This window comes from Pleurodeles waltl, chromosome 3_1 (assembly GCF_031143425.1).
Source record: "Pleurodeles waltl isolate 20211129_DDA chromosome 3_1, aPleWal1.hap1.20221129, whole genome shotgun sequence".
Classification (NCBI taxonomy): Eukaryota; Metazoa; Chordata; class Amphibia; order Caudata; family Salamandridae; genus Pleurodeles; species Pleurodeles waltl.
Window position 1 is genome coordinate 2095726 of NC_090440.1, and position 22266 is coordinate 2117991.

General features: G+C 46.5%; 1 protein-coding gene across 6 annotated transcripts in view; it reads left to right on the forward strand.

Annotated features, from left to right (window-relative positions):
• Positions 1-20912, forward strand: part of LOC138283660 (zinc finger protein 554-like) — a 55497-nt gene extending 34585 nt beyond the window's left edge. For all 6 annotated transcript variants that reach the window (XM_069221596.1, XM_069221597.1, XM_069221594.1 and 3 more), the window contains 2 exons: positions 15454-15543; positions 18689-20912. In XM_069221596.1, coding sequence (XP_069077697.1) covers positions 15454-15543; positions 18689-19410 — 812 coding nt within the window. In that variant the 3' untranslated portion in view covers positions 19411-20912. The remainder of the gene's footprint in view (positions 1-15453; positions 15544-18688) is intronic.
• Positions 20913-22266: the final 1354 nt, after the last annotated feature.

The following is a 22266-nucleotide window of genomic DNA, read 5'->3' on the forward strand; positions in this document are numbered from 1 at the left end:
AGTTCTTCTGCATCTCTCTCTTCACCTTCTGCAAAGGAATCGACTGCTGACCGCGCTGGAAGCCTGAAAAACTGCAACATAGTAGCAAAGACGACTACTGCAACTCTGTAACGCTGATCCTGCCGCCTTCTCGACTGTTTTCCTGGTGGTGCATGCTGTGGGGGTAGTCTGCCTCCTCTCTGCACTAGAAGCTCCGAAGAAATCTCCCGTGGGTCGACGGAATCTTCCCCCTGCAATCGCAGGCACCAAAAAGCTGCATTACCGGTCCCTTGGGTCTCCTCTCAGCACGACGAGCGAGGTCCCTCGAATCCAGCAACTCTGTCCAAGTGACCCCCACAGTCCAGTGACTCTTCAGTCCAAGTTTGGTGGAGGTAAGTCCTTGCCTCACCTCGCTCGACTGCATTGCTGGGAACCGCGACTTTTGCAGCTACTCCGGCCTCCGTGCACTTCCGGCGGAAATCCTTTGTGCACAGTCCAGCCTGGGTCCACAGCACTCTAACCTGCATTGCACGACCTCCTAAGTTGTTCTCCGGCGATGTGGGACTTCTTTGTGCGACTTCGGGTGAGCACCGTTTCACGCATCCTTGTAGTGCCTGTTTCTGGCACTTCTCCGGGTGCTACCTGCTGCTGAGAGGGCTCCTTGTCTTGCTCGACGTCCCCTCTCTCTCCTGGTCCAATTTGCGACCTCCTGGTCCCTCCAGGGCCACAGCAGCGTCCAAAAACGCTAACCGCATGATTTGCAGCTAGCAAGGCTTGTTGGCGTTCTTTCGGCGGGAAAACACTTCTGCACGACTCTCCACGGCGAGAGGGATCCGTTCACCAAAGGGGAAGTCTCTAGCCCTTTTCGTTCCTGCAGAAACCGCAGCTTCTTCTGTCCAGTAGAAGCTTCTTTGCACCCGCAGCTGGCATTTCCTGGGCATCTGCCCATCTCCGACTTGCTTGTGACTTTTGGACTTGGTCCCCTTGTTCCACAGGTACCCTAGATTGGAAATCCACAGTTGTTGCATTGTTGGTTTGTGTCTTTCCTGCATTATTCCTCTAACACGACTTCTTTGTCCTTAGGGGAACTTTAGTGCCCTTTGCACTCACTTTTCAGGGTCTTGGGGAGGGTTATTTTTCTAACTCTCACTATTTTCTAATAGTCCCAGCGACCCTCTACAAGGTCACATAGGTTTGGGGTCCATTCGTGGTTCGCATTCCACTTTTGGAGTATATGGTTTGTGTTGCCCCTATCCCTATGTTTCCCCATTGCATCCTATTGTAACTATACATTGTTTGCACTGTTTTCTAAGACTATACTGCATGTTTTTGCTATTGTGTATATATATCTTGTGTATATTTTCTATCCTCTCACTGAGGGTACCCTCTAAGATACTTTGGCATATTGTCATAAAAATAAAGTACCTTTTATTTTTAGTATAACTGTGTATTGTGTTTTCTTATGATATTGTGCATATGACACTAAGTGGTACTGTAGTAGCTTCACACGTCTCCTAGTTCAGCCTAAGCTGCTCTGCTAAGCTACCATTATCTATCAGCCTAAGCTGCTAGACACCCTATACACTAATAAGGGATAACTGGGCCTGGTGCAAGTACCCCTTGGTACTCACTACAAGCCAGTCCAGCCTCCTACATCGGGTAAAGCTATAGATTACTATTTTACAAACAGCAGTTGTCAGGTCATCTTTGTCGCCAAAATAAATGCACATAACATGACATGAAAGCATTTCCATAGGGGTCATGTCATTATCACCAGAATACACGTCATGATAAACACATTATCATGAATGAACATGAAAAACATTTCCATATGGCCCATGCCAGGCACAACAAATGCACATGTCATGTAGCACAGTACCAAGGCGACATATCAGTAGCACTGTATCAAACCGGCCCATGTCAGAACGCTCCTGGTGCAACCACTCAGAAATGCCCCCTCATGGTATGTGTCACATGAAACCTCATCGCTGAATCAGGTGGCCTCATGTTACAGCTTTACAGTACTGGATCTGGAGAAAGGTATCTTGGCTGCTCATATCCTAGTCACACCCTCCCCGTGCTAATAAGGAAGATCTCAAGTAGAAACAGCAGATAAAATTACCCCAGGCCAGGGAGAGGCAGCATATGCAGTGAGGGACACAAGTACACTGGGGAACTGTAATCTGTACGGAAACCCCTCCCAGAAACACCTTCTACGCAAATGTCCCAGAGGGTCTGCGCTATCCTTACAGTGGTCGGTAATCACCAATCCACCACTTCAGGTGGAGGGTTCCAAGCGCACCTACTACGAGTAGTGTGGTAAAAAGAGGCTCTGTGGGGACGGGTCCCCCAAGGTTTCCCTCCCGTACCTCAATGCCCCCTGTAGGCAGTAATCAAAGGGGAGGGTGGGGGCACCTCCACCCCAGGAGGACTGGCGGGGAGACCTCTTCCTGGTCTCCCCGCATGCAATGTGGGTTGGGTCGCTATCCATGAGCGTGGCACAGCTACTGCCAGCAGAACATGGTCCTCCTTGGCTTCTGTGGGGCACATCCTCTTGCTCTGTTGTGGGGGGGGGGGGGATGGGGGGGGGGGGGATGGAGGGGGCGCACCCACCTTCACCAACCTGGTAAACTCCACCAGACTGAGGAGCTCCTGGTGCACCTCCATCCACACCCAACACGGTGTGTGAGTTCCCTGGGGGCCCGCATCACTGCCTCGGGCTGCTGACACAGAAGGCAGTGTGTACTTGTGCCCCAGGGGCACTGGAGAGTGCACTGGTGGATAGCTGGGCTATTCTCTCCTCCTCTCACCGGCTACTCCTCACAGGAGGGTGGAAGTTGGGGGGGGGGGGTGCAGATGTTTGGGGATGACTCCAACAAGGGTGGTGAGGAGTTTTAGGGATTCAGGGGTGGGTGGAGTTTAGATGTAGAAAGGGGTTTTAGTGTTCAGGTATGAGTAGTTTCGGGTGATGAGTTCTTATAGGTCATGGATGGCTGGTGTTTAAGGGTGGTAAGGGTTTTTTAGGGTTCAGTTTCTTGAAATACTTCCGGTCATAGATAGAGTTGCTGTTCCTTCCTCCCATTCTACCGTCTTCCCTCCTTGGTGCAAATGAGGACATTTTCTGTGATGAACGAGTTGGGACGGGGTAATTTACCCGTGATGAGAAAGTGTAAAGCACTGTCTGTCCGGGGTCATGTGTGAGTTGTCAGATCTGATACAAGCCACACATTCATAATATACCTAAGCTGTCTAAAACGGTTCTATGTGATTTCATAGAACAAATATTTCATGGAATACAATTACTGAGAAACCATTTCATCTAAACTGTTAAATGGACATTTTCAGAATAAATGTCATTTACCTTTATGTAAAAAACAATTCATAGAATGTCTTTTTGGTTGAAATTGGCTTTTGAATGCTTATTTTTTTTAAGTGTAAATGCAATGGTTACAGCTTTTATTTTCAGAAACAGTTTTGGGAAATTACAGCTTTGCGCTTGAACCAATAGCTCATAATTCGACTCCCTCATCCAATTCCTTACCAAATGAGGACCTGTTCAAATGGCAGATGTTTTGTCCATTATTAATCCCAGCGCTATAGAAATGAGGTCTGTTATGGGCACATTTCCTTTAAATTTATGGACCTGCCCCTCTTGCTCTGCAGACAAATATTTAGTACCAATTTCCAATACTATCTTGTCTCCTACCGGCGGTGATGTGTATATGGGCTTCCTTGAAACTCAGCCCAGGATACTACAGTTTGACAGAAAAGGCCATTGCTGTGAGCATCCATACCCATCATCTGTGGATTGCAGCAGATGGTCTGAGATCACACCTGACGGAACCCAGAATAGGTGGTCCTCCCTGAAATGTTCCAGTGAATCCCAACAAAAACCATGTAAAACCTCTTCCAGAGATGTAGGTGTCCTGAAAGATGAAAGTAGGACCTCTCCCATGTACCAAGGTGTAACCTGAAAGCTTTGGCATGAATGATGGACCTAGGTGTGGACTCAGTGAATAGTTTAATCCCCGAGATCAGTAGGGAGCACACCGGGGGATATCAGTTCACCCAGAGCTTGAGTGAGGTTGTGGCCTGTATGTAAAACACTTTCAGTGACGGTTACAGTCCAGAAGACAGGCTGACACAAGGTCTGTGACACCAGCAGAAGCCCCAACAATGGGAGCAAGGTGGCCGTATAGTAGGGTACATGGTCTTACTCTGCAGCAGTCTCACACTACGTTCAACTCTAGGTCTCCTGGGTGGTGTGCCTTAGTACCCCAGTAATCACACACTACTATAGATCAAGGTATGGGCACGTCCCTCACTGTGTGAGATCAAGGTAACGCCAAAGAGACATAATGATGTGAGATTATTGTGAAGTGAGAATATTTAACCCCATCTATACAAATATATGAGGAGACATAACCTTACACTGCAGTAATATCACACGTTAAAGCAAGCTGTAGGACCCCTACTCAAGGATATGGTCTCTCCCGTAGTAATCACACACACTGTAAGGAAAACATGTAGGCCACCCTCCCAAGGAAATGGTTTCACCCAGCAGTAATCTGACCATAATGACAAGGTGTAGGGACCTACCCAGGACATGGCCTCAAATCACAGTAATTGCAAACTGTAGGCCACCCTCACAAGGGCATGGCCTCACCCTCACAGTGATCTTAAACAAAAATGACAAGGTGCAGGGTCCTTCCCAGGACAAGGAGCACCCACAAAATAAACAGTAGGACATTGGTAATGCATCCATGCTCCTGGGAAGGGACAAGCACAAGAAGAACACCCCAGACAAGCTAACCAATAAGAAGCAAGCAAAGGAGAGTGACAAGGAAGCTAACCAATGGTAAGCAATGGGTGGACTCTAAGTCCTCTATACACTAGCAGTATGTATTGCAAGAGACAGAGCATGAGCTGTCAGGTAGGTGAGACCTACCTAAAAACCAGCATAGATCCAGAGTGCACTGAGAATTATAGACCAGTATCACAAGTACCCTTTCTTGCTAAACCACTTGAACGGACGGGTCCAGACAGGTTTCACATAGGAGGTAGCACGGGAGGGAGCATAGAAGCTATGGTGACAGTGAAATTGGATGACTTGCGACTCTATGCAGATATCTCGGCTGCTTTTGATACCTTTGACCACCGGGTGCAGTTAGACCACATTAATGGTTTCAGTATCAGTCAGCATCCTTTCTTGGCTTGAGAGATCTTTGTAACCTGGGCAGTGTAACTGGCCAAAGGGCCCATATCTATTAGAAAACTAAAAACCGACAAGCAGGGTTCCCTAAGAACTAGTTATTTCTCCCATTCTGTTCATGTCTGGTAATGAACCCTCAACGAGAACATCAACAGATCAGCATCAAGTCGCTGAGGGGCGTTGCTGTGAAAGACAAACTTCTAGTCCATGTTCAACGGAGCACCAACAGCACCGAAACACGGGCTGCACACAATCCAAAACCGGTCTGAATGACAAAGACCAGTCACACCCCAAATGTTCCTGGAGTTTTTCTCCAAACTGCTGCATCATGCGTTCACGACACAGCTGCGCTGATGGGAGCGCCTTCATTTGTCCTTGTTGCGGCGGGACAGCTATTGCGGAAAAACAGCAAAATGCCGGCCAATAAAGCCAAAGTTATTGGAAATCCCCCAAAAATACTTCCGAAAATTGAGTGAATAGCTGAAGGTATCAAACCGAATATAAAGGAGAAGGTGTGAACAAAACCAATACCAACAGTTTTGAAAAAATGTGCTACTCCAGCCGTGCTGGACGCATTGAATATACGTCCCACAAGTTCACCAAGTGTCTCGGAAAGCTCGTATTCAACAGGGACTGTATTTCTGCCGATGATCTTGCCACGTGAAGTGCGTAGGTCTCGCGTGCAGATGTAAGGGCCACATGCTTCTGAAACAATAAAGCCTTGAATCTACTCAACTTGTCAAAATTCACCTTGGAAGTAGTAATATGAGGCCAGATGTCAGCTACCTACCTTAATTTAGTGGGGGGGAAACACGTTCCCGCAGCATGTAACAACCTTAGAGACCGAAACAACGTAAACTATTCCAGCCCGCATGCCACAACAGTCTTCACTATTGAGAAGGACGTAGCTGCCGTTTGAAAGCATCTGGAACATGCGTTTAATCTAGGGGTCTGGAACTCCCTTCAGATAGCTAGCCAAGTTTGCAACTGAGGCATTATACGCCCCATGCAAGGACAGCTGCTTACAAATAATTGAATGGCTGACTGAAGTCTCGCATTCACTACCGCTAAGAAAAGACCTCTTTCCCGCCATTGAGGCATTTGTACAAGAAGGGAAGCTCCCACACCTCATGGATGTAACTATCTCCCAACTTTTCATATCTGCCTACCGGAACGTGTTTCAAACAAGAAGTGAATTGTAATGTTGAAATAGGCAGATTAATAACCCTGTGTATTAACCACTCTGCCGAAGGAATCTCGGCCACGGTAAAAGGCAGTCTTTCTATCTTTTCAATGTTAAGCGTGACATAAGTTGCTTCCTTTTTAGCCAATAGTTGTTGCCGCGTCAAGTTAAAGGAAAAAATATTTCCCTGGCACTGATGTGCTGCCATGGAACGCGACCCGCCTTCAGTGTTTGAAGTGTCCAACCCAAGTGCATAATGGACCTGGTCTGACTGTCCATGATATAAAGAAGACATATCAGATCGTATAATGTCTGTAGCAGAAGAAACAATGTTGTTAATTGTATATATCCGGTCGGGCAAGGTGTGAATCCCATTATCCACAACAAATATTGCCTTTTTAAAATTTTCCTGGTCTATTTGCCTTAACCGGGCTGCAGCCTCTTGTTGGGAAAGTTTCCATATTTCATTGTATACTTCATACAAGAAAAACTTCCTACGTGGTATCTTGGGGCCTGACAAAAAATCTTGTAAGTCAGCATCAAGTGAGGACGATTTTAGCCACTGTTGGCACAATTTTCCTACACTCTATGTTGTAATTATGTCAGCATGTTCTGGTGATATATAGCGAGGGTCTGGCCTACGTGTTCGGAACCCCCCCCCCCCGAGGAGGTGACAAAGCATTGATGACACCCATTGGTATCTATGGGCCACAATACCCACCCGCCTGCCTGTCAGTGAAGCATTAAACGTGCCATTCTGGACCCACTCATTAAGCTTGCGTGTGGTTGCATTTGTGTATTTTTGCCAGTTGTCAAATTTTGCAGGGGCAGGTATACTGGGCATATTTAATTCTCTGATTGTTGCTAAGCCTAAACAACTTGTTTGTTGCACTGTTTCATTTTAAAAAATCATTTGAATAGGGATGAGACATGCTCTAAACAATGTTTCTGTACCCTTGGTCTGCCAATTTTTTGTGCCCCAAACACTTTTCAAATATATTTGGACCAATATTCATAACCTTAAATTGATAACCGGGAAACAAAGGATTCCAAATATATAAATTTCGTGTTGGTCAATAACATATATATGTCCTGAGTTGGAGTTACTTTAAAATATGACTCAGCATTTTTTTGACGATGCCCAGAAAAGTACGAAAATTTTTCAGTATAAGTTTGTGCAACTCCACCACAAGGGAGTTCAAAATGTTCCCATTGCGTGTAATTAAATATTGTTTTAGGACTACTCGCTCTATGTATGAAGTGGTGCCCATAATAATTATAGCAAAACATATCGCCATAATTTTCTTTAAACTGGTAAACATCTTTGTTTTCATAGACAGTATAATATTGCAATTCTGTCATCATAGAAGCAACTGTTTCCACATCCCAATCATCAGACACAATGCTTGGTATGACTATATCATTCATAGATAACTTTAACACATACAGTATTTGAATGATTTCCGTGGGACCATATATATCAAACATCACTTTGTCCCAAACAATCCCATTAGGAATTGGCACTGCGGAAATGTTCACAAAGGATAAGTCTCTTCAGATCTCATGTGATGAAAAATGTGGTTTCAAAACCTCCTCCACCTGTTCAACCGCTGATCTCTCGGGAAGAAAATGACCCTGTATCAACAAGAAAAAGGTAATAACAAAACCAATCCAAAGCAGAAAGGCTAGGACAGTCAAAGAAAGCCATACATAGTTCCATGGAAAAACAAAATGTGTCTTTAAGCCAATGTATTAGCTTACGTGCACCTGACAGGTCAGCTGTCGAAGAGGCAAACGAGTCCAGTAGACCGTCGTTGAAGTCTGCCAAGTAACCAGAGGCAGTTCGTGCAAATGGCTTAGCCGTGGTCAATGGTGGAGTTGGTGTTTCCTGTGGTGGTACACTGTAGACAGCACCATCCGTCTGGCTAGTAGTTGTGATGACTTGATCAAACGTTTCTAAATTGCTTGTTAGTGGAACTAATGCAAGATCATCATCCACCCTCCCCAAGCTCGGAGAGGTATCAGTGTTGGTATAAACAACTTGAAGCAGAACTTCTTCTCCAGTAGTGAGAGGGATTCAGGAACTACTGGACGTTCCTCTTGGTCGGCTGTGCAGAATCTGCCACATGTTGTAGTTTGACATTGTCAACTGAAACAAAACGATATTCTTTGGCACCTGGCAACGGTGGTAGAATAACAGTTCTGGTACCGTGTATCCCCAGCACAGGGACTGGTGCCCGATAAGAAGGGCCAAATTATTTTTTTCACTGCGACATTCTCACGTACAAGATCCCCAACCCTGAGAATCCAGCCGGTAGATGTTAAAGGCACAGCCTTAATTCCTGTGGAGGCAGCACTTTTAGAAGAGTTTTCCTCACAGAACTGCTGTAATTACTGTAAAACAGTGACACAATCATTTATGTCAAAAGGTGTTTCTGGTGCCTCCACGCCAGGACCATCCAGATCCGGAACAAACATTTGTGTTCCGAACAGGCACTCATATGAAGTATGACCCCCCCCCCGGGACCTTCTAGGCAGGTTATTTAGTGCTCTCTGAACTCCATACAGGTGGGATAACAAACCACGACCCGTACCTAAGACTCTGGCTGTTAAGGATTGCTTTAAATCACGGTTTAATCGCTCCACAACACTATTTCCCTCGGGATGAAATGGAGACGAGTACTGCAGTTGGAACCCCAACGAAGCCATGGTGTCCCTGAATGCCCTTGAGGCGAAAGCAGGGCCCTGGTCCGAACGGAACGCCACAACAGCATATGTACCAATAAAGACTCACAAATCTTTAATAACAGTCCGCGCATCAGCTGAGCGTTGTGGCCACACCCACACAAATCTGGAGCATGAATCAACAGCGACTAATATGTATTTGTATGCACTATCAGGTGTTAATGGACCAAGTACAAACATTGTAAAGGTCTGTTGGAAATTAAGAGGGGTGTCTGTGGCGGGCGCTTGGCCGTAGAAACTTGAATTTGTTGACAGATGTCACAACAAAGGACATACTGCTTAGTCTCTTCATAGAGACCGGGCCACCAACAACGGGCCTGTAAGAGTGAAATTGTAGCCGCCACGCCAGCATATGCAGATGCCACCCCCTCATGCGCTGCCTTAATCAATTGTGATCTTTATTGGGGATGTTGCGTACGCCTGGAATTTTAACTTCGGCGTTCAGCATACTTCCCATCAAGTATTGATATTTATTAGGAAATCCTTTAGGATAAGGCGCACCATTAACCATAGCTTTAATGGCAGCCATAATGTCTGTGTCTGGTTTGGTACTCGAACGAGTCACTGCAGCTACAGTGGCAACTGCCACTGCTGACTTTGTGGCTTCATCAGCCAACGTATTTCCAGCAACGTGTATCCCAACGGGCTGGTGTCCAAGTGTATGCACAACATGGACCTTTGGTAGCATCTCTTTCAGGTCTGCTACCTTCCCCCACAGGAGTCCGTGTTTTATGGTGTTGCCTTTGGAATCTCTGAACCCATTCTGACGCCAGTAATGCAGATATTCATTAAAGAACTGGACAGAGTAATATGAATCACAAACAATCAGTGTGGACTCTGCTGGATCTGTATGTTCTAGTGCTATCAGTAGAGCTTTTAGCTCAGCCAATTGTGCTGTACAATCCCCTAAGGTCTGGGTTTAGGTATGTAGGGGACTGAATTTCTCCCCCTCCAAATAGCCGCTTAAGACTGCGCAAGCAGCAGAGTATTGATGTTTAGTTCCAACTGCTGGTTGCGCAGAGCCTTTGGTGTACATGACTCTGATATTGATCAATAGGCAAGGTATTCGCTGGAACTGGATATTCTACTTCATATTGTAGAAATTCTTGAGTTTGTAATTTTGGATCGTTTCCCTTGGGCAAGAGGTCTTTCTTTTAATAACAGCCATCTGTAGAGCAGTGAGAATTTTCTCTGTGGGTACAAAGCGTTGTTCAGCAGCTGAATACCAATGTGATTTGTATGCTATCGGGACTGTCTCACCTTCATTAAATGTCACATAGGTGAAACCGATGGCCCCAGCTATTACCCTGATGACCAAATGTGTTTTGTCCCTTGTGTGTAAATGTTTTGCTGCTAGCAAGTCTGTCTGCAATTCTCGAAGAGTGCGTGTATGTTCAACTGTCCAGAATTTACTTGAAAAATCAGGACGTATTAAGCCATATAAAGGTTTTATGCGTGTTGCATAATCAGGAAAGTATGTTCTGCCAAAATTTAGAAAACCCAACAACGATTTAAGTTTTTTTTAATCGTATTTGGTGGTTGTAATTGTGCACATTTTTCTAGAAATTGTGGCGCTAGGCTCTTCCCTTCTTTCGACAGCTCATATCCCCGGAACAGGACGCTGAGGAAGGCAATTTTTAAATTTTTTTCGAAGTTACATCCACATATGACAATGCTTCAGGGTCTATCTCGTGTAAAATAGCAGTCACACGAGCCGCAAACAGTCCTGGGCTGTTCTTATACCCCTGAAGCAAACGGCAGAATTTTTTCTGAGAGCCTAATGCGATAAAGCTTGTTAAGTCCCTGCTTTCAGGCACTATATTCTGGCAGAAGAACCCATTTGAGATGTCTAAAGTTGTTTTGTATTTTTTCCGCACTGTGTTGCTCATTAGTGCAGTGCTATGTGAGTTTTGTATAGTAAATGTACGTGTATGTACTTTCAAATGTCTGTAGTCTAAGACTATTCTGTATGAATGGTCTGGCTTAGCTACAGGTAATAAAGGGTTGTTAATCGGTGAGACACAGGGTTCAATCACACCCTGGTATTCTAATTGTGTAAGTATTTCTCTCACCTGTGCCCTTGCTTCATGTTTTATGGGATACTGCGTTTGTGGCTGAGGTTCACTTTTTATAGAAATTACATGGTGGGGAGAGTCCCTATCCCACCCCACGTGATTTCTATAGAACGCGGGTGCTTCTGCTATAGCCCATTCTATAGAATAGGACTCTGCGAGTTCCTCCGGAACAAGTGGCGAGAAAGAAGGTTTAATGACCTCTTCTCCATATGGGCAGGTGCGGACGAAATCAGGCGGCCAATCTTGTTCAGCCAACGAGATATCATATACTTTAACTACACGGTCCCAAAATATTGCGTGTATCAGGCGTTCAGTGTTTCCTAACTGTAGTGTTACTTTGTACACCCTATCAGGCTCGGAGACACGCATGTCCGCTGTTTCTACTTGTATAAAGTCGTCAGTTGCTTTCACCTCCAGATGCTCTAGAAGATTCTGGCTAACTATTGTGATCTCTGCCGCGCTGTCTAGCAGTGCTAGAGCCCAAGTCTTGTTCTTCGAGAGAACCCTCTTCCTGAGTGGCATGTCGAACTGACACCACTGCCACTTTTTTCTTTTTAAATTGTTGTTTTTGCTGTACAGGTTTCTCTTCCTTTTTAACAGAAACCTCTGAAAAGCTTTGTGATTCCTGTCTCGGTTTCACGTACTCTGTTCTTCGCTTGATCGCCCACCTCTCTCATTTCTTTTTTTCCGATGAGTCCTGAAAGGAACGAGATTTGCGTGTATCAGTATATTGATATCTATCAGGCGTTTTTATATTTTCTCTATTCCTGAGATTATACCTATTCTGTGGGGTCTCCGTCCGTGGAGATTCTCCCCTTTCTTTTTTAGGTGTTTGTTGCTTTTTATCCCAGCGTTTCTTATTACCCTCAAGTTGTTGTTTAGTATTTTCTTTATTAATTTTACCCTGAAATTAGGGTTTTTGTGGTCTAGCCCCAAGGCTATCTCGACCAATACTTGAATATGTTTCCGCTATTATTTTAGGGAGCTCCCGTTCCTGATCTTGTTGTGGAACGTCACGGAGCCGCATGCGCACTGCAAGTGCAACTGCTTCCCCTTTAAGTTTACTTGGGCAATTTTGCCACAGTTTCTTCAATTATCCTATCAGTTGCCTTCCCAAATTTAGGACCGGGGCAGCCCCGTATTCATCTTAAATTTGTTGAAGCACTTCCGGTAGGTTGACAAGTGTCGGTGTGCCGTTGTATAGAGCGCGGAAAATACCGTGCCCCATGTATTAGTGTTCAACTGTAGGGACCATCCCAAAGGGCAAGCACATAGTCCTTATTCTATGTTTATCCTGAGGTCCCGTATGGGGAAATACTGCTTCCAGCGTATTAATTTTTTGTGCTAGCCAGAACAGAGTCTCCTCTCGTTTGGCCGGGACTTTACCCAAAATTGAATGTACAGTCACCGGATTTATACCTGGTGTTACTGCATGTGGTTGTGCTGGAGCAGCATGCGCTGGGTTTGTATTTAAAGTTTGCATCACAAATTGCACTAATCATCTGTATATTGCTATTAACTCAATGTATAAGCGTCTAACCTCAGCTACTGCTAAATTCGCAACCGCAGGATGTGGAGTATATGTGGCCAATAACGGCCAGGTAGGACCGTTATTACTTAGTAGACCTAACCTTAATGGTAATATTGTATGGGGTAGGGCGCCATCAAGCCAATTATTATGTTCTTGATAAGATAGAGGTATCTCTAAATAGGCGTACGCCCTGTATTGTCCGGACGTGTTCGCAACTGTATATGTGTGAAATGTATTTGAGTTTCCATCAACTGCTGGAAATGTGACCCAAGTGTAAAAAAGCCTTGTTCTATAAGCTGCGTGGGCGTCCACCACAAACGTGGCTGGACCTCCCTGGGCCGTGAGGCCATTTGCTAGTAAGTGTGCTGTAAGAGGTTGTCGCATGTTAACAGCTGTTTGTACAACCAGGGGATTCGCCATCATAGAAGCCCTAAGAGTTCAGAGAAGGCACACCAAGATGGGTTTTTCTCCTTTTAAAGTTCAAGCTTGAACAACCGCCAGCCGAAAATAAGATTACCTATACGGCTGTGGTGGAAGTCCTCAGTACCACGGACATCTCCATATACAGAAGTGAGGTGTCATTCTATAAAATGAGACTGCGATATTCCGGTGGACCTGAAAATTAGAGCCTGAGCAAACGTTTGCGGCGCCATGTCGCGTAGGCTCTCGTTATCTTCATGAGACTACTGGATTTTGAGCAGCAAGATCGTCCACGATGTGGGGGACTGAGTCTGACCCACGGTGGATGACGCTTGTCACTCCGAATCCGGGTTTTGCTCTGGCTAACTAACAGTGCCTCATCTCCCCCAAATGGCAGAGACAGTTGGGCAGCGGAGCGCATGACGTATCAGTACTTCTCAGGGAAGTCGTGGTCACTCAGGTCACAACCGGTTCGCTCATTCACAGTACAGTCTCATATGTGAATGACACTAAAGGCAGTGTAAGTTCTAAAGATTGGTTTAATAAAACGACTGCATTCTAGATAGCAAAGTATGAGCTGCAATAACCAGAACTACACAACACAGTAATATTAAAATAGTAACGATGAGAGTGAGGCACAAGAATAAGGCTATCATAGTGCCGCTAGATTATTCTCTCTCTAAGTTATATTCTGTGCACAGCCTGTGAAGCTCTAAGCCTGCCTTTCAGGTTCCCCCGGGAGGACATCAACCCTCATACCTGAGCAAAGGCCTGTAATCTGCATTAGCATCTGCAACGGGGCATACAGTTGTGGGTTCCTGGCTGGAATCTCCCTCTTGGCGTGTACTAGGACTATAAAGTGTTTTTATAACTAACACGCAGATGTTCTAAGAAAACGTCCCTACGTAAGGATGTGTATTTTCTACGAATGCTGGAGACTAAACCTCTACCACGTTTACCGGCATTGTACCAGACTGTAGCCTTGACTGAAGCACAGGGCGATCAAGAATGCATTATTTGAGAACACAGTGGTGAACTAAGCTAAACAGTGTGAGGGAAGAAATTAAAACAAGACCGTACAAACTGGTTATTGTAAAATAACAATGCGAAGCTGAATAAAATATATCTAGGGCAAAGTGCACAGCGGCCTAGTATGTTAAACCAACGTGCATGGAGCTATACATAAAATGGCTACACACCAGCCCCATTACCCATCTGGCACATTCTTTTGGGCTTTACTGGTGTTATGTATGCTGATGATTTATAGATTTGTATTTGTGGTCGATGGGAACCCTAGCACAAGCGCTGAAAATTCATACAACTGCATGTTAAATGTTCAGCCTTTAATGACCCAAAATAATCTTCAATTGAAAGGGGGAAAAACGGAAATTGTATCCCCTGATCAACAGCTAGCTGGTGTAAACCATGCACTCTGGCCTTCTTCACTTTGCCATAAACCAAATCTGTTAAAGTGTCAAAAACCTCTGTGTGAGTTTGGATTCACTTCTAAATATGTCATGAAATCATGCTACTTCCAACTAAAGGCTTTTTCATGCGTTGGTCACCGCCAGACTCGATAACTGCACTGCCCTGCATCTAGAGGTCGCAGCAAAACTGAAAATTAAATGTCAAATGATACAGGAGGCGGCAGACAGACAGATTCTGCACCTCCTCTACAGAGTGAAACAAACCACTGGCTCTGCTGGGTGTATTTAGCGCTTCGGGAGCCGCACCCTAATCCTTTGACACATTTTAATTCTGTAAACCAGACTCAGGCGCAGATATGAAAAGTGAATGTGTTGACTGTTTCCAGATTCCATCGAAATTACTTGTTTTAATAACCCTGCTCTGCGCAAATAATGTGGAAAAGCAATAGGAGCTACTTCTATCAGCTGCACTGATTTGTCTTTATTTTCTGTGGATCTTGTGTGCTCCCCCCCCCCCCCCCCCCAGCACCCTTGGCCTCTCTTCCCTCTGTGGGAAATATGATATTTACAGAATAGGCTACCGTATAGTTTAAAATCACATTTACAGGGCTTGTTCCTAATAAACTGAATAAATCCATTGCTGTTTCATTCACATGGCACAATCAGAGTTCTTTCTTTTTATTATAGCCCAGCCAGGAACGAGGAGATGCTTAAAGGACTACAGCAGGATTTTACTTAAAGCAGTAGTGGCGTGTGGGAGTAGCTCATATGCTAGAGAAATAGGACTGGGGTGATCTGCAGCCTTGTTGTATGTAGGTTTGTGCACAAGGAGTGTACCACTCTGTATTTACTCATGAGACACCCTGTGTTTTTTGTTCTAGTGACTTCATTCCTGGTTAAACAAGAGGATGATACCGATAGCAAGGGCCCCCAGCTCTCGAAGAAAGCAGATGACCACATCAGACATGCATGTGAGTAAATGATAGTGCACATCTCCCCCCCACCTTGAAGCTCTGCATCTGATCTCAAAAGAAGTACTTCATGCTATTGTCTGTTCTGTGCTCCTGTAATCTCTTGGAAAAGACTCCGTCACGGATACCGAATGATGATTTATGTCTGCTCTTTCTCCTCCTCCCGGTCTTTTCCTTCCCCACTCCTGCTCCTCCCTCCTCCTTTACCTTATTCTGCTCCACTCCACCTCCTCGTCCTGCTCCTCCTCTGCCTGCTTCGCCTCCTGCTTCTCTCCTTCCTCCTCCTGCTCCTCCTCTTGCTTCTCTCCCTCCTCTTGCTCCTCCTCCACCTCCTTCTCCCCACTCCTCCAGCTCCTCCTCCACCTCTGCTCCTGCTCCACTCGTCCTCCACCTCCTGCTCCTCCTCCACCTCTTGCTCCTCTTCCACCTCCTGGTCCTCCTGCTTCTCCTCCAGCACCTGCCCCTTCTCCCCCTCCTCCAGCTCCTCCTCCTGCTCCACTCCTGCTCCTCCTTCACCTCCTGCTCTACTCATGCTCCTCCTGTTCCACTCGTGCTCCACCTCCTGGTCCTACTCCTATTCCTCCTGCTCCCCCTCCACCACCTGCTCCTTCTCCACCTCCCCCTTCTTCTCCCCCTAGTCCTCCTCCACCTCCTGCTCCACTTGTGCTCCTCCAGCTCCACTCGTGCTCCTCCTGCTCCATCTTTTCCTCCCCCTCCCACTCCTACTCCACCTCTTGTTCCTGCTCCTCCTCCTGTTCCACTCGTGCTCCTGCTCCATCTTTTCCTCCACCTCCTGCTCCACCTGTTCCTGCTCATCCTCCTCCACCTCGTGCTCCTCCTCCACTCGTGCTCCTCCTCCTGCTCCACTCGTGGTGCTCCTCCTGCTCCATCTTTTCCTCCACCTCTTGCTCCTCCTCCACCTCCTGGTCCTCCTTCTCCCCCTAGTCCTCCACCACCTCCTGCTCCACTTGTGCTCCTTCTGTTCCACTCGTGCTCCTCCTCCTGCTCCATCTTTTCCTCCCCATCTTGCTCCACCTCCTGCTCCTTCTGTTCCTGCTCCTCCTCCTTCTCCCCTCCTCCTGCTCCACTCCTGCTCCTCCTCCTCCACCTCCTGCTCCTCTCGTGCTCCTCCTGTTCCACTCGTGCTCCTCATCCTGCTCCATCTTTCCTCCACCTCCTTGCTCCTCCTCCACCTCCTGGTCCTCCTCCTGCTCCCCCTCCTCCTGCTCCACTCATGCTCCTCTTGTTCCACTCGTGCTCCTCCTCCTGCTCCATCTTTTCCTCCCCCTCTTGCTCCTCCTCCACCTCCTGCTCCTCCTCCACCTCCTGCTCCTCCTCCTTCTCCCGCTCCTCCTCCTTCTCCCGCTCCTCCTCCTTCTCCCCTCCTCCTGCTCTTCCTCCACCTCCTGCTCCTCCTGTTCCTGCTCCTCCTCCTTCTCCCGCTCCTCCTCCTTCTCCCCTTCCACCTCCTGCTTCTCCTCCTTCTCCCGCTCCTCCTCCTTCTCCCCTCCTCCTGCTCTTCCTCCACCTCCTGCTCCTCCTGTTCCTGCTCCTCCTCCTTCTCCCGCTCCTCCTCCTTCTCCCGCTCCTCCTCCTTCTCCCCTCCTCCTTCTCCCCTCCTCCTGCTCTTCCTCCACCTCCTGCTCCTCCTGTTCCTGCTCCTCCTCCTTCTCCCGCTCCTCCTCCTTCTCCCCTCCTCCTGCTCTTCCTCCACCTCCTTGCTCCTCCTCCTGCTCCCCCTCCTCCTGCTCCACTCATGCTCCTCTTGTTCCACTCGTGCTCCTCCTCCTGCTCCATCTTTTCCTCCCCCTCTTGCTCCTCCTCCACCTCCTGCTCCTCCTGTTCCTGCTCCTCCTCCTTCTCCCGCTCCTTCTCCTTCTCCCCTCCTCCTGCTCTTCCTCCACCTCCTGCTCCTCCTGTTCCACTTGTGCTCCTCCTCCTGCTCCATCTTTTCCTCCCCCTCTTGCTCCTCCTCCACCTCCTGCTCCTCCTCCACCTCCTGCTCCTCCTGTTCCACTTGTGCTCCTCCTCCTGCTCCATCTTTTCCTCCAACTCTTGCTCCACCTCCTGGTCCTCCTCCTGATCCTCCTCCTTGTTCCACTCATGCTCCTCCTCCTGTTCCATCTTTTCCTCCCCCTCTTGCTCCTCCTCCACCTCTTGCTCCTCCTCCACCTCCTGCTCCTCCTGTTCCACTTGTGCTCCTCCTCCTGCTCCATCTTTTCCTCCCCCTCTTGCTCCTCCTCCACCTCCTGCTCCACTCGTGCTGCCAGCTGAGTGTAAGCAACACAACATGCCAAACCTTTGGTGCCTGTCTCATTTCACATGGCATTTCAAAATAGTTTGTTATACTTGTAGACCGATTGTGCTATTGGTAGAAAAAATAGCAAAGGAAGAGCAGGTCAGATGGCCTCACCCTGGCCGGGATCACGTACCCAGCCCTGATCACAAACAAGCAGTTGTATTTTGCCTGTGTGATTGGCACATACATGCATGTCTAGTACATGTTACTTGTTAAGTGGGCATCTCTGTAGTCCTGCTTCCTTGTCTGAGCTCTGGCCCTATTTTTGGTTCCGAAACCTGGTCCCTCTGTGTCTGGTGCTGCTTCCGGTGTCCACAGCAGGTGGTATGATCCCGCTGCGATATGTGTCCATGTAGTTCCAGGAAGGCCGGACCCATGCCAGATTTTCAGGATCTCGACGTAAGACATATTTGCCATACAGTGAACATCATTTAAATAGTTGTCATGAAAAACTGTCTTGCGTGTGTTCCTCCTAGAGTGATGCTGGGTCCCACTGTCCCAGTGCTGTAAGAAAAAGTCGAATGAAAAGAATGGCTTGTACATCAGGCACTGTGTTGGCGCTCCATGGGAAGGATATATCTCACAGAAACCCACTGTTCTCTGGTCACAGTGTAATGCTTTTGTGTGGAAATCCAGGCCATACCATCGAGGCCACATCAGCGAATCTTGGCTAGGCCTAACATTTGTTCCTGTCAGTCCTGTTAAAACATAGGGTAGTCCCAGATCACTGTTGTGAAAACAGGGCTTTTGTGCACAGTTTAAACATGTCATATGTGCTAATATTTCTGTTCTGTATACATGTAAAGATCTGGACACAGATTGACTTAAAATGTTTCAATCCCACAGTTGATGGAAGCGTAACCACAGACATTAACGTGAGCTGCGCAGTCGTATCTGCTGAAAAAACTGGAGAATTCAAAGTGTTATGTGGACAAGAAGGCACTATGGGACCGCAGTCTAAAAGTTACATTCAGCCAGAAATAAATCTGGATTTCGAAGTGGAGAAAATCACCCAGCATGAATGTGGCTCTAGTCATCAAGTAAACAAAAGGCACCCTCGAGACGGGGCATCCAATTTTCATAGTGCACAAAATAGTGGCATGAATGCTGAAAATATTCTTACATACCAATCAAAGACACAGAAATACCGGAAATCACACCACCATTACGAGGTAGAGAGGGCATTCGCAATGAAGCACCCTCTTGGACACGAGTGCACACATGCTGACGAGTCCAGTGGTGCCGACTGTGACAAATGCTTCAGGAGGAAGGGGTCCCTTGTTGAACACAAGACAACCCTTTCGGTGGAAAGACCATTTCAATGTACTGAATGTGAAAAAACCTTCAAGCACAAGGAAAACTACATTGAACATCAGCGAACACACACAGGACAAAGGCCTTATCAGTGCACTGAGTGTGGGAAAAGTTTCATTCGCAAGAGAACGCTCGGTGCCCATCAGAGAATACATACAGGCGAGCGGCCATATCAGTGTAGTGGGTGTGGGAAAAGCTTTAGTCTCAAGCACAATCTTAATACACATCAGAAAAAGTGTAGACATTTTCTATGAGCGAAAAGGTGCGTCTCGGCCTAATGTATACAATCTATGTCAGTGGAGGGAAATGAGGGATAGCCCCAGTTCAAGACTGAGCCTATTCCACTTCATGGAACATGCCTGCGCTGATAGCCAGCACACCCAAAGGACAACTCCTGTGGCTTTGTGGGAAAAGGAGACCAAGGCACACTTGTTTAGTTTGTACCCGTCTGTTTACAGTAGTTATGCTTTGTCTTTAAAAATGTTTCATTTAACCCTCTAGAATTGTCTTTGCATATTTATGGCCTGATTTAGACTTTGGCAGAGAGAGTACGCCATTGTAACTGTGATGGAGCACCCTCTCTGCTAAACTCTCGATCTGTTCACCCAATCTACAGCTGGGCAGATCAACAGTTTTTCTATGATAGAGCATACTCCACCTCAGTCGCCGACATTCTCCTCTGACGGCCCAACAGAGGTCGGCTTCAGAGGTAAGGCATCTGCCCAATTTAGAGGTGGATTGTTTTTATTATTCTTTGCTGTCCATCACCATCAGGGAAAACCTGGTGGTGAGAGACAGTAAAAGTAAAAAAAAAAAAATGGCCCCGTACTATGGGTGAAAACTCCCTTGGTGTGGCTGCGATTAGTTTTACATTGTTCTAAAACAAACTCCCGCTTTGGTAGTTTGTTTTTGGAAAATAAAACTTTCCAAAGTTTGGTGTAAGCGTCCATTACCAATGATGGATGCACAGCAAACTTTTCAGTGGCTTAGTTGAATTGCCATGATGGTGGTTCACGCATATCCAGGCATTGAACACTCATTTTGGCCTGTCCTGACTGTCCTTACTCTGTCTGCCAATTTCTAAATTGGGCCCCCAGAGTTAGCATTGTACTAAGTTGATCATTTTGTGAAGTGTTCTTTAAAGTATAAAGCAGACAGCCCGTGGCAGGAGAGTGCGTCGTCTGTAAGAGTGACCGTGTGGTCCTAATCAGACATTCTCATCTTTAACAGTCAGGTTGTGTAGCCTTACCCTGTTCAAGATACATAATATTAATAACTGCCTCCCGTTGGGCACAAAGCTCTCAGAAAGGCCTGCCTTTATGCTTTGTCAGGAAAACAGTCGTAGCTGACCTGCTGCACATGCCCGATTTTTAGCACTCATTTGGTGAGGCAGGTGTGAGGGCCTTTGAGGTGCTGGGTGATCTCCCCTCAACTGGCGTGGGATGAGTCTAGTCTTGATTGTTGGCAACGCAATCTTGATTTAATCTTCCATAAATTCTCACCCAGTTATCCACCCCATCTGCTTTTCACAAGGCTTTCTAAAGCAAAACAAGTTACATTTACTTGCTTGGACCCAAATCTCTGTAGTTCTGCATTACAATTGTAAGGTCACATACTGTTTCTTGATGAAATGCTTACCCATACATAATCCCTTTCCGGAGCCTGCCTTTCAATAATTCACTGTGCCTTTTCCCACAGTACTAGAGTTACAGCAGAAAGAACAACCAGAATAAATGACAGTGGCAGATCCTCATAACTTGTGCAGCGTATTTCCATATAATACGAGTATTATGGATAATGAACTCCGGAAGAAAAATGGAAGTAAATGATTTGGCCGTAGGGACTGTGCGACTGGAGATGCACGTGCGTCTGACCTCTGTGTTTTTTCCTTTCTCTATAGTGCAAACCTGGAAGTGTGGCAGCGATCGCAGAACATTGGTGGAGACAAAACAACTGTGTATATCAATTGAAGGTTTACACACTTCCTTACACAGTGACCTTACATTTCAGATTGTTACATTACACGTATGTTTACAATTTTAGCCACAAGACAAGCGCCAGATCAGCCGCTTAGTCGCCAGACTATGAGTTTATCATTCGGTAAGAATGGCGAAAGACATGTATAGATTGGTAAAGATCTAGGAGGCTTATCTATGAAGAGTTGGCATTAGGCAGCACCTCAAGGCTTCTTGCCGCACTGCCCTACGCCAGTGTGAGAGGGAAGGTGTCTTATCCAGGTGATTGATTGACACCTGATCTGTTCGATATAAGTCAGTAAGGATGCTCAATGAAGAACCACACGCCAATAATTAACATAACTTTAATAGATTTTCAATAAAATATATGCATTTGGCACATCAACAAAGTAGAGTGAAAAATAGCAACAAAGAGCATCTATTTATATATGAGCAAAGAGTTCACCGATGGGAACGCGGCATTGCACATTAAGACGTTCAAGGAAAAAGCAAATATAAATGAGCAGAATACTTCAGATTATAAACATAGTGCAAGTATACTAATCAATCAGAATAAAGCAGAGAAACAAAGGCCTTTCATCCCTGGGTGGAACTTAACTTTATCCACAGTGCTGGGAAGCCCTCTCCCGCCTGCTCGAACCTCTCTTCCCCCTTGAGCGTCACAGTCTAAGAACAGCACAGCCAGGGAGGCAGCGATGTGGGGGATGGAAGCTTGCACAACTCCATCTGTGAGCTTCAATCCCCTTACCCGTGCTTCGGTGCCTAAATAACCTGAAGCTTGGATTCTATCCCTTTCTCGCATCTTCTAGCTATGTTATCAGCACATGTCCCTTGGCTGCTCTTTTGTTCACTAGCTATTGTTTTTTCCGTCCTTTTCCTGTACTCCCTTTCTCAGGGTTAGAACGACCTTTGCGTCTCGCTCCCACACTTCCTGCTTCTTACACAGGCAGCTGTGCATAATTTTATCTATGGAATGTTGGAAAACAAGCTTGAAAGTGACATCGTGGACTTTTCCACGTTATTCCAGGTTTCTGCAGGCATCACGCTCACCTACACTGTTCAGACTAATTAACCCTTCGCGTCACAATGTCGTCCCCAACTTTCCCTACACTGATCACTCCACCCCTTAGATGA